The following is a 14,061-nucleotide window of genomic DNA, read 5'->3' as shown; positions in this document are numbered from 1 at the left end:
GAATGAAACGGGTACCTACCTTGCTCGACATGACATATGACATGTGGCCAATTTCGTTGGTACAAGGTTAAACTTTCGAAACAGGTATACCGTATGTAGGAATTTATGTGTATCCTTCCTCAAGTGTTATTTAACGTTTTTACAATTTCATGACATATACGATGTAATACTTAATTATATAATATGTAGTTCAGCATATTATTGTCGAGACCCTTGGTCCGTGGGGTCCAAGCGCTATAAGGCTTTTTAAGGAAATACCAAAAAGGTTAGTCGACATCACAAGAGACCGAAGAGCTGGCAGCTACATGGGACAAAGATTTAGTCTAGCTATTCAAAGGGGGAACGCTGCCAGCGTTATTATATTTTAAAGTTAGTTATTGTTTTTCTGCTATTAATTAAAACGTAGATGAATATTCAGGTTATTAGTATGACTTAGTGTTGCCCAAATGCAAGACCAAGACGAGACTTAGGCCAGTCTTGGTATTGTCTTGCGTCAATACACCTGGTCTTGGTCTTGGTCTTGGTATTGCGCTCTCAGTCTTGGTCTTGGTCTTGATCTTGCAGCAAGAGTCTCGCAAGTCTCGCAAGACTTGCAAATACCTATTTGCCTATTGCTATTTGTGGGGGCTTGCGGGCTATCCTGGAGCATTCACCAATGTACAATGTTCATCAACCAATAATAGCAGGCAGGCTACAGGCATTGTGTTGAGATTAGCAGATTTCATTACAGTGTGCGTAGGTACATTTTTTAGGCAATTTGTCGTACTCGTGACTGGCGCGCTTTTCTACGTAGGTACTGTCGTTAAAGTATGTGTAAGTAAGAAACGATGTAGGTACCTACTACAACAAAATTGTATTCCTTAGAAAAATAATCGTCGTACCTACACGACGATTATTTTTATTTATTTAGTAAATCATCGCTGAAGACAATAGTCGCTACTAGAGTAGGTACGATAGAAGTTGATAAACCGACACTGCAATTCTCGATGATTTTAAAACAAAATGCGTAAAGCAATATGACGTCGCTCATATTTGGAGCTTTTCCACGTTTCAAGTTTGTTAAAATCACCCACTTCCAATTTTGCAGTGCAATGTTCTTTAAAAAGGTATAATAGGTAATCTATATATATAAAAATGAAACCCGTTTTCCGTTGTCACGACATAACATGAAAACGGTTTGACCGATTTGTCTGATTTTTTTTAATAATATACCTTGAAGTACGAAGATGGTTCTTACGGAGAAAAATTAAAATAAAATTGAGTGAATCAGTCTAAAAACAACACTTTTCTATATTCCCATACAAAATATTCGCAATAATACTTAAAAGTGAATTTGAACTTTAATACCATAGCATAAAGTTCAAGTGTTAGTGGAGGGGTTCCGGGAAGGTAAATTTTTTATTTTTTGACATAATGTATTTGTTGTCTTATCAATTTTCTTTTTTTATCTTACTAGCTAGACCGGTGTCCCGAATAGCAGAATAAGTATTTTAAACAAATAAAGAATCGACTGTTAGGCGGTACGATGTTCGCCAGGCCAGCTAGTAATAATATAAACTAGGTATATTTTTATTACTTACAACAATTTTTATAAAATCTACCTATCCTTACTACTACATTCTTCCTTGCGAGGACAACATAATCTATTTGCGTCCGTTCTGAGCACCCGGAAACTTATTTTATTCTTTAGAACATGGGCAGTGGCGGCGACCTTTGACATGAAAGCGACGGCGGCAACACAAAGTCTAGAAGCGGACTAAATTTTTACCTATTTTGGTGGGGTTGTCAATGTTGGCATTAGCACAGAAAAATAAAATTAAGTAAACACAACGTTTATCCACTTTTTAATAACTAGGTATCCACGATAGAATATTTTTTCTACTAATTTCCTAAGGGTCGATTCGACCAAACTTCAATTTATACACGAGTAACTATACCAAGAATAATCTATTCCATGATTTTAATCTCGAGTAAATCCATAGTCGTTTGTCCACGTAATCGATAGTATAATTGCGCTAGGAATAACAATACGCGAATAGCAAGAAAATGGTGAACGAAAATAAAACTGGGCAAATAAATGTTATTCTACAACGGGACAGTGTAAGAGCATACATCATGTCAACTCGATTTTGCCGTATTATAGTGTGAAAAAGTAGCTTTTAACAGGTGTCAAACGACAACAAAAAGTTTTTATTTCTTGTTTGTTTGAGGCTTTCGTCTAAAAAGGAACTTCTCTTGAGCCTAGTTGAATTTCATTCTAATATTATAGAAAATAAAAAATCTAAAAATAAATAAATAAATACTAAATTGTTTAAACGTTTCATTATACAATGCCAGACTATTAATTTAGTGCGTTGCGTTGACTTGAAATTAAAACACAGAATACATATTTGTGAAATGACAGAAATCAGCTGATTGGACTGACTGACGCCATTAAATTATTCTAGGAATAGCTGTTATTCCGTGCGAAACGGCGGTATAGTTGCAATTCCCGAATAAGCCCACTATTCTTAGAATTTGTAGTTGGTAAAACGTAAAATTTATTTACTCTCGATTAACTGACGATTTATTCTAAGATTAAGATTTACTCTTGTTTGGTCGAATCGACCCTAAGTACTCAGTCTAAATATCTTTTTCATAATTTTTGTTTTTCAATAATATGTTGTGTGTAATTGAATGGTAAACTCTAAATCTTACTAGAGAGCTTTTTTAAAATAAACTTATTGAAAGCACTGACATGGCATATACACTTTTCAATCTTGCTGCTCACATTTTAGTACCTAGGTATCACTCACTATCTATCATTTACCGATATTAACAATGATTATTTCGAAATCAAAATATTCGCAATTCAATAGATGCAATACCTACTTAGTTATTAATTATCATCTCGCCCGACAGCTTTTAACGCTGTAGTGTTCGAATTCAAGCCAGTGTGAGAATGTATTTAAATAAAAAAAACTCAGAGCATTCAATTTATACCTACCTACTGCTGGGACATCTTCAAGGTCATTTAATTTTATACTCCTATACCAACCCTACCAAAATAGGTAAAAATTTGTGTGCCTCTGTCCGGCGGCGAACCTGTCGGCGAATGCGGCGCTCAGTGTCAAATGCTGTGTTACACTTGTTGCAAACCGCGGCGTCTTTGTCGGTAAATTATCAAATAAGTAGGTATTTAATACACCGACCGACCAACAGTTTATTCGCAGAACGTCACATTTCCCCAATCAACTTTGAACCTTAATTCTTTAGCGATAAACTTGAAAATCTGTTGAAGAAATTTGATAGATTGTAGTAGCTTGATGTGCTGGCGTCTGTACCATAATATTGGCTGCCGTAGAAACTGTTACTAGACCTACTCGACTCGCTGTTAGTTTTAAATTTTGCTAAATAGAAGAATAATATAAACTTTGAAACATAAGTTTCACACCTACATGATGTTTATATAATTTTGTTAACTATAATTTTAAGCACACACCAACCTACGAGTACTAACGTTAGATCTGCACATTAGACATAAACAAGCATAACATATTATTATAGGTAGATACCTACAAGGTATGAACTTTGCTAGAAAGTTATTAGGGAACAGATTTGTGAGTATTAACACGCTACCTACTTAATAAATTGTTGAAATATAATAAGTACTTACCTACCTAATCAATACAATACGTTTCAGGGTGCTTTCAGACGAGCGGCACGTTGCCAATTACAAATACAACTGCAGCCCTTAGTTTAGTGTTATGATTTGTGATACCTACGGTTTTGATACTGGGGAACGTTTCTCAAAATCGGGATTGAAACCAAATACCTACTTAATAACGCCCAAATCTCAGTTTGTCTTAACTGCAAGACGCAAGAGTCTTGCAGGCTTAAGTATTGTCTTGCTCAAGTCTTGCAGGGTTCAGTCTTGGTATTGGTCTTGCTATAATAAGGCGGTCTTGGTATTGGTCTTGGTCTTGCAAAAACGCAAGAACAAGACCAAGACTGCAAGACCAAGACCGATTTTGGGCAACACTAGTATGACTTTAAATAAACATACAAATATCAGCAGTTCAGCATATATCTATACTTCTTAATATGAAATTTTAACATCAAACTGTCTTCGAAAGTTCTAATTGTTTCCTGTTTCATATAAAGCACGGTAGTTTAGGTTTTATCATTTTCAAATAGGCAATTGTGATAATCTCGTTCTCTGTAAAATAACTTTCCACAGAAAGTGTATTTTCATTTAAATAAAACACAGGACGTGTTCCATTCGTGACGAAAATATTTCTCGTATTGGTCGGCACACAGTTATTAAAAAGTCTAGCTCATGCACGATAGTTAGATAGAGGAGATAGTAGGAAACAAAAACTACGTCAGAAATAGATCTATGTTGTTTGAATTGGTTTTTAGTTGTGTAAAGTTAAAAAGGTGTACAATGTACAATAAAAATCCCTTAATTGTACCCAAAATAAAGGTAAATAACACGACTTAAATGGAATTTATTGCTTGTAATTAATTTTCATATTGGTAAATGAAAGTCGACGGGTTTCGAAGTAATCTCATGATATACAGTCGAGCATACTCGTTACATAACATACATTATTCCCAGACCATTCGATTAATTAAAATTTTTGGATGTACGTCCCGAATATTATAATATTAATACACCTCATTACTACTACCAATACGTTTACGGAGATTTGTTTTCTCATGTACATTACGGAATAGTATATGATGATGACTTGAGAGTGAAATGGTTCGAAGTTCAAGGATTCAGCTAATTGAGAACTATAAAATCATCTTTATCAACATATTTATTTGAAATATAAAAAGGATTAATTTTCAATTAGTCTCTTCACAAAAATATATCCTATTGAATGGTTATTATGAAAAGTTATGCGTAGGTACCTACATAAATAATAAATCGTAACATATATTTAATTAGTATACGTAGAAAATAGAATTTAGTCTTTCAGCTGTCTAAATTCTATGCTAGGATTTTTATATCAAATTTGTTACTGCTATAAATTATTATTATGAAAAATATATTATATAGAGTAGTAGGAAACAATATATCTATGGAATAGTCCCTTTTAATAAAAAACCATAGATCGGGAAATTTGATAAGTTATTAACTAGGGTATAAATTAGATCCGTAAAAACTGAGTCCATTTAAAGGAGACTCAATATCCCATATCTTTCGTAGCTTTTTTATCTGTGTAATTATTTCGTTCTTGACCTTTAAGTAATACACGTTTACATGAATAAGAATATTTCGAATAAAAATGTCCCATAGGTCGTGCAATATGACCTAGTTCGTAAGTAAAAACGCGTTGAAGTTTTAATCATTGAGTGTATTGTACGCATTTTCCTTATCGTATGATTCAACGTATTATATTACGTTGTCTGCGTAATTTTGTTACGCTTTCAGATTAAAGTACTTACTGTTAATGTTTATTGATTGAAAGACTAGAAATATTCTGCTAGTACTAAGTATATGTGAACGGAGCAGAGACATTCTATTATTCTGTTATATTAATGATTATTTTTATAGTTTTTATTACTTTGCTTGACAATACTAAACAGTTATGGTTTGAGGCTCTTGTATACGGTAAATCGTCAGGAATCCAGTCGGTTTTCGTAGACCGAAAAACATCGATGGCGTGTGTCAGGCACAGGAGGCTGATCAAATACATTAAGAAAAATTACACAGATCAAACATGATATCGAAAAACATACAGAAATCTAAGGAAATTGTGGTTTTTTGTATCCTGTACCCCGTAAATTTAGTTTTTTTTTTTTTCTTTTATTGTTCATGCTACACAGCAGCACAAAATAATTAGCCACATGTATAGAGGAGAATATGTACTCAGAGTTTAATATTCGAATAGTAAAAATAACTTTCAAACAATCATAATTATATAATAATCAAACTTAATGTTTTTAATAGAAGAGTGTAATATTAAACATTATGTAACATCTATCAACTAGGTGATACGTATTTCAAACGAGATTAACGAAGATAGCAGTAATAACTAATTACAATATTGTAACTTAGTGTAAGAGCCAAGATATTTTAATAAATGTCTAGTTTTTGATAGGTTCACTTTGTAAGGTGGCTGTCGCTTTTTTAAATTTATTTATTGTATATACCTAATTAATAAATTGTATAACCTTTCTTCAGTGGTTTTAGCAAAGGATCTTTAGCTTTTTAGGACATATAGCAAGCAGAGGTCCCGATAACTCGGAAAAGTTAGTGGTGGTCGGCAGAGTGGAAGGTACGAGACCACGAAGCCGATTCCCTTCTCGCTGGACCGACCTAATTAACGTCTATACAGGCCTTAGTATTAGACAGGCGCTAAGGCTTGCTGAAGACAGGAAGGAATGGAAGAGGGTATGCAACACTAACACGACGACAACACATCACGAATATAGAAAGCAACGAAGGAGAATAGAGAGAATATTTATATGTCAAAAAGACTAAAATATTATTTATTTCTAAATAGTGTGTGGTTTCAAGACATTACACGTATCTTAAACATTTGGCTTCAGTACCATTATCATCTTATTTTACCTCTTTGATGATAAAGATGTTGGTATGTCAGAACAAACAGTTTTATACACACAGTTACAAACCACAGCGGTTTTCAAATGTAACTTATTGTTATTGTATTATATTTTTTTTTGTAAAATAAAGAAAATTAAAAAAAATATATATAAAATTACTATAGATTTCTACTAATTACTGTAACGGTGCAACATTTCATTTAAAAAATAAATGTGTGCGTGTACTAGGTGTACACACGTAAGAAGTGAAACTTCTTTATGACCTTATTTTTCGAAAAATGATCTACTATTTGCAACTTTACAGAAATTGGTTAAATAAAGTTAAATTAGATAAAGTTTAACAAAAGGCTTTTATTATCATAGACATTTTAACTTATTACTGTACTAAGATTATTACAGAATTTCATTAATGGTAATAGAATTATTAGTTGTATTACTATCATTGTTATCGTTATTATATATTTTTGTTACTAATGGCTTCGAATCTCTTCGGATCAACCGTGGTAGAGACAAGAAAAAGATGGCGCGTAACCGAAAAATGTGACAAATGTGTGTAATTTTTTTTCCAACGCCGATAAAGAAGTTTGACTTCAAAAAGCAACATGGCGCGTAACCTGCTACAAAATTTCTCCCATACGTCGAAGTAAGAAGTTTCACTTCAAAAGATGGCGCGTAACGGAAAAATGTGACGCGTAACGAAAAAATGTTACACTACATTTTTTTCCAACCCCGATAAAGAAGTTTCACTTCAATAATTTAAAACAACTAATAATGTCCTAACCCTTGTATCTTTCTTCTTTATTATAGCTACCAGTATGCTTGTCGTTCTCCGGATTAATAAATTTTGTGGTGTCATGTTTTGTTTTGCTTTGCACAGAGCAATCATATTTTTTATGAGTGAAACTTTTTGTGGATACATCCAATGTGTTTATTTTAAATTTTTTATTGTATAGAGATGTATCTGTTTCTTGTCCCAAATAAATAAACAACAAAATATTTTAGTTTAATTATATTCAGGGATTGTCCATTAAAAGTAGTAATATTGACTGTAAAAAGCCTTTGACACTAAAAATATATTTGGCTCTTAGTGTAACGCATGATAACTTTTTTTGAACGGTGTAATGACAAAACCTTGCCGATGGGAAAACTATAACTGGTTTTTATTACATTAATTAATCTTAAAATGCGTTTATTTATGGATTGAGTAATCTTCAATTACCTTAGTATTTTTATGGTGGATCGAGTCACCTATGGCCTAGTGCTTGTGTATATTGGAGGTCCGGGTCATGACGTAAAACAAATAAAAAAGTCTGTAGGCTCAAAATGATTGCCTACTTATCATAAAACATGATCAATAACTAATTACATAACTAAGACTTGGAATGTCAATCAAATTAAAATCTTAAAGTTTGGCATATTCGACAATGGTCATGACGAGATTGTGACGAGATAAAAATTAGAAATCAGGGTCGAAAAAAGTATTATTTGTAGATACAATTTTTTATAGCTATTTCCGACTTCTTTATATGGAACAGTGTATAAACGGACTGGAGGCTGGATGTTTAATAGGGGAGCCTCCTTCGCCACCCATGGTACTCTCAATGCCTGGGCTCGCGTGTGCGTTTCCGGCCTTTTAGGAATTGGTACGCTTCTTTATTAAAGGAAAATGTAATTTACTTCTCGTGGAAGAAAGAATGCGATGTATGAAAGATAAATAAGCCTCGGAGACTTGATTGTATTAGAGATTTTTAGACAAATAAACCTCTCTCTTAAATCACTGTATCTATAGATGAAACAGCAAAAGATTTAACGCTTAAAGTGTGAACACTTAGCTCTAGTACCTATGACTCTAATAGGTTAGAAATTTATTGCATTTGACTAGAGAGGAGTACAGATTACAAGTTTTATACTAAAGATGAGATATCTAATGAGATCTTAATCTATAATTTACTTTTTGTCTTTAACAAATATTAAACAGAACTAGTTTCATACTTTAATGAATATTGTTAATGAATGTAATCACCTTGTATGAGAAATGACATAACTCGAACCGGATTTTGATATGTTCTGCTCAAACCTACTTTTGTTCAAAGACTTTAATATATAAGCAGTGTCTCTGTAACATAAAGCATTATCTGATAACTATTCTACCATTAAACATGGCAGCTAAAGTGAGTTAAAATTTAATCAATTAAAAGAAATCGGATATTACCGAGGGAATATTTCCTCAGAAATAGCAAATAGTATTTGAAGGAAACTTTATTTTTTTAAAATGAGATAGATTCTTTATGTTATTTTCCTTTGGATTTAATACGTCTCAATTTCATTCCCTACAATTTACCTATCACATAATAATTTTCTTTCAGTTCGTAGTCTTCTTCGGTATGGTGGCAACCGCGGCGGCACTTCCCGTAGTGCCTGTCGCCCATGCCGCTTATGAGCCTGAAGCACCAGCCCACTACCAATACCAATACTCAATCCATGATGGCGTCAGCGGAGACGTGAAGGAACAACAGGAGGCTCGTGAAGGAGACGCTGTCCACGGCTCATACTCTTTCGTCCAACCCGATGGCGTTCACCGCATTGTAGAGTACACCGCTGACAAGGAACACGGTTTCAATGCTGTCGTACGGTACGAAGGCACACCAATCCCAGCCCCCACCAAGGTCCCAGTGTCTGCCCCAGTCGCTTACGCTCCAGTGTCTTACGCACCAGCAAAGGTCGCTTATGCCCCAGCTAAAGTATATTCCCCTGTATCGTACTCATCACCAGTATACTCCCCTGTGTCCAAGGTATACGAAGCTCCCCTGGGTCATGTTACATTCTCATCACCTGTCGCCTCATACCACCACTAACATAGAATTTGTTAACTAATTTATTTTGTTGATTAATTATACTTTAATCATGTACCAAACTTATTATTACCTGAAAAGGTTCATATCATGTACCCTAACGTAATTAATAAAAAGTAACGGAAAATACAGTTTAATACTGTATGGACTAAAAGCCGTACTTAAAGTACCTAATTCATAAATCGTTACGTGACCTAGGCCATTTATATAATGAATGAAAAATAACGGAAGACAACAACTCCTACCCAATGCATCTAATCAATCGTTAACTAATCGGGCATTTATATTGAATGTAGGTACTATACATAATTTTATAGTTAACTAGCAGACCGGCCAAGCGTTGCTGTGGCTAAGGTTTTTGTTATATAACATAGTAGTAAACTATTTAAGAGAAACGGCAGGAGAACACCAATCCACCATGCTTTTTTGGTGGTTAGGCCATTAAATTGTAGCTTATGTGAAACGTTGGTACTTTCAACACAGCGCCATCTGTTACAATTGTGACTATCAAATAATAAACAAATATTTTGCAATAAAATAATATTGCGGGTATAAATTGAGATGTAAGCTATCCTATCTTTTAAGTAAGATCAAACTGCACACGGTGTGCAAATTTGATTGATATCGGTTCGGTAGTTTAGGAGTCCATAGTGGACAATCAACGTGACACGTAATTAATATATATTAAGATGAACAATTAAAGATAAAAGTATGACTCTGAATAAGGCTGTTACCGTATTCATTGTTTACCGTCGCCAAACAAATAGAATTGCACAAGGAGGCGTCAAAACGGCGTATCCGATATCAAAACGTTATAAACGAAGTTAGAAGGAAGCGTGCGGGTAGTGTCGGGGAATCAATTGAATTATGTAACATTATGAAGTGAGTGGCTCTCGTTACTCGGCACGTCCGTTCCCCTACGGCTCGCTTTGACGCATTACTCCTGACACCTATTCACTCATGTAGTTAAACTCGCGTAAAACCATTATAATTGGACCTTGCACTAGTCACAAAGTTACTCCTCCGTTACAAAGTTATGAGGGCGCGGGGTAGTTCTCAAACATTTGTCGGAGTGGTACTGCACAACTTGCAAGTCTACACGCCACACATTAATGATTGCAGGCAAATACAAATTGACAGTACTGATAGTAAAAGTGGTTGTTAGGATAAAGCGAGGGGCTTATAAATGTGATGTGAATATTTAATTTAAGCGGGTAGCTTGTGAGCTTTGCAAGGGGTTTCCTAAATGTTTTGCCAATGATGTTTTATCTGAGTTTGTTTGATTGCAATACATTTTTTGACAGTTTTATTATCGAAACGTTTTAATTTACAATTAATAATATTAATAATATGAACTAGTGAATTAGTGTTAGTGCACGTTAGAATTCAGTGCTAAACATAGAGACCGTAAGTAGTGTTATTGTACACTATGATAAAAATCCTTTTTAGTAAATTAGGTTAGACTTAAATTACTTATTAGTCTTAAGTTAGGCTAGATCGTAATGTTCCATGAGGTCTTAGTGAATACACATGTATAAAAATAAAATATATTATTTATAAAGCCATCAGCAATGTTACTCTATATCTTATCTTACCTTTGGCTTGAGAAAGCTATGTTCTAACTGACATTAGAACTATTTTATTATATCTCGGCTCCGTTGGGTATATAATCCATATAGTGTCTAACAAAGATGTTCAGAACAACACGGAAATTTATTTGCTCCAAGTCTTATCAAGGGGTTATAATTTTTTACCTCTTTATTATTTTTCTTTACAAGATTTTCTGGAAGATATTGATTGTTAATTCATGAAAATGAAGTAGGTAAATGTTTATTAGGTATACATTTTACTATAAATATTATAAGTACGTATTCATCAAAATTATGGTCGGTATTAAATGTTTTTGATGACAAAGGGTTGCGATAATCCGAGTATTACAAAATAATGAAGCACAACAAAGCCGTATTGTGTAATGATAGAGAGATATTAAAGCAAATGTTGCTTTGCTTTACCCCCGGGACTCACTGAAAGGGTTTCCGTATTACAGAATTTAGCGTTAAAAAGGTATATTGCGAATAACTTCTTTAAGGGGTTTGGTTGCGGTCTTTGATGTCGCATAAATTCGTTTTTCAATGTGGTTATATTATAAAAAGTCTCAATTACTATAATACAATTTACTATGATCAGTTCCACGGGGTAGGTGAACAAACGTTATTCACACTAATAAAACAGAAATTTAGTAATTACCTACAACTTCTTTGCGCTGATTCTAGTACATTTGACAAGACAGTGTTGCAAGTCATTAAAATTATTCACAGATTATTAAGATCCAAAACGCATTGTTGCAATACAAGCCTGTCAATTATAACGAAACATATAAAGCGAATAGATACGGCAATTACTAGGGCAGGAAGAGCGCCTGCGCCCGCCTAATTGTTTCCGTCGACTTCCCCCTCCCAGCTTCCTCCTCACTCCGCCAGCCCACCCCATTGCTGACTAAACGATGAAATATGAAACTCGGAGGTTCGATTGGTCTTTGTAAATGTTTATTGACTTGTGTTATTCGCTTCAATAACACGATATTCAGTTTTCGAGATAGGGAAGACACCACGTTGATATATTTATTGTGTTAGATATGTCCGCGAGATTTGTGCTTTTCAGTTCATTAGAATCGAATATACGTTTTTATATAGGTATTTATTATAATGTTACCTGTTGTGGTCCTGTATACAATAAAATCTGCTAATAAATTCCACGTAGCATAAACATTGATATCATAACGAGTGGCAATTTGTAATTTGGCAACATTTGATCAATGAAGTTGTAACAATATCAACATTTTTCCAGCAATCCGATACGGATCACCCGGAAGCAATCTGCGTGGACACAATACGTTCACATTGTTAATGCACGTGCCGACGTGTGCCTGAACAAAATCGCGTACGCTTTTACGAGAGATTGCTATTTGGTTCACTAGGCGTATCATTTCTGTTTTAATAAGGTAATAGAAGTATGTATTATTTTTATTTTTATATAACATAGACACCGAACCGCCCATAGACACTTCATTGTCAGAGGGCTCGCAAATGCGTTGCCGGCCTTTTAAGAATGTTGTTCGTAAATTCTTCAGTGGGCAGTTGGTTCCACATAGTGGTGGTGCGCGTCATAAACTGCCTTAAACAACGCTCAGTTGTGAAAAGACAGACGTCGAGGTGATTCGAGTGGAATCTCGTATTCTGCCTCGACATCTAAAGATTAAATAATCTAAAGGTATGAAGCCGAACAACTCCTCTGAACACTCTCCGTGGTAAATTCGGTAGAAGATGCAGAGAGACCCTCTCCGTCTCTACGCAACGCCAAGGTTCAAGCCGTTCAGAAAGTGACTGGTCTTCGACGATTCGTTACATATCTATTTACATAAATGCTAAAAAGTAAATTAAATTTTGTATAAATAGATAGGTTCTAATTATTATTAGTACTCGCTATATTGCGTTTTGTATTTCTAGCCAATTTATCTCGTCTGTCATATTGAATATTACAAGTTAATTAATATTCTCTTAGCGGCGTCCATTTAGGAGACAACGCTGACAAATACAAAGTACCCAACCCTTCATTAGCCAAGCTAATGATTTGCTAAACACTCCCTTCTAGGTATTCCCTCGACATCTGCTTTGTTCGAGACCAAAATCTATTTAATGATATCGTATTGCTAATTTTGGGATTAGACTCGCGTTCCGTCGGTTATTGAATTATTCCGTTTGCGGGGGCTTCTTGGTCCCTCGGGAGGTTATGCGCAACGTTGATAAATACTTCCAACGACTTGGCAATTACATCTGAATTTAAAAAAATAGCGCCTTTGGAATTTGTAAACGCAATACACGTCTATAATGAATTATTTTGACTAATATCACTATCTTAAAATATATAAATTACGCGTCACGTTGTTTGTCCGCTATTGACTTCTAAACTACTTAACCGATTTCTATCAAATTTGCACAACGTGTGCAGTTTGATATAACTTAGAAGATAGGATAGCTTACATCTCAATTTATACGAGCAATATTATTTTATTGCAAATTATTCGTTTATTATTTGACAGTCACAATTATCTTTATATATATAATTCTACTGTACGTGTGTGTCACTGAACTCCTCTTAAACGGCTGGACCGATTTTAATGAATTTTTTGTATGCGTTTGGGTGGCGCCCTGGATGGTTTAGATTCACAAATCAGCCCGGCAGATGGCACTGCAGTTTTTACTTTCATACTTTGTTTAATATCCTAATCGCTTGACGCAATCTATCACGCAGGACAACGTCTGTCGGATCCGCTAGTAATACATATAATATTGGGACCGTTAGAAGGTTCAAAAGGCGGTTGGTTCAGAAGCACCCAGAAGTGGTTTTAGTTGGTATTCCTACACGGTTTTCTGAGTGGCAGAGGGCCTGGGGTAGGTTGAGTTAAAAATATTCTGTAATGTATCCCCACTATCCCCACTAATACGCAATGCATTTCTACCGTGGATGGAAAAAAGTAAAGGGTAGCGAATGTACTCTGTAATGTGTACTCCAATAAAAATTTAAAACAAAATAAAAAAAAAGATTAACAATATTTTGGTATATTAATTTATCTGAATAAATAAAACTCAGT

At 34.5% G+C, this 14,061-nt stretch overlaps 1 protein-coding gene across 1 annotated transcript; it reads left to right on the top strand.

Moving 5' to 3' along the window:
* Positions 1-8,620: 8,620 nt before the first annotated feature.
* LOC125050559 (larval cuticle protein A2B-like) lies at positions 8,621-9,413 on the top strand. Its single transcript, XM_047650482.1, has 2 exons — positions 8,621-8,729; positions 8,925-9,413. Exons 1-2 carry the CDS (start codon positions 8,718-8,720, stop codon positions 9,411-9,413), a joined length of 501 nt encoding a protein of 166 aa, XP_047506438.1. The 5' UTR covers positions 8,621-8,717.
* The last annotated feature ends 4,648 nt before the right edge of the window (positions 9,414-14,061 follow it).

Source organism: Pieris napi, chromosome 6 (genome assembly GCF_905475465.1).
Source record: "Pieris napi chromosome 6, ilPieNapi1.2, whole genome shotgun sequence".
Classification (NCBI taxonomy): Eukaryota; Metazoa; Arthropoda; class Insecta; order Lepidoptera; family Pieridae; genus Pieris; species Pieris napi.
Note: the sequence above shows the minus strand (reverse complement) of the source record. Positions and strands in the feature narration are given on the sequence as shown.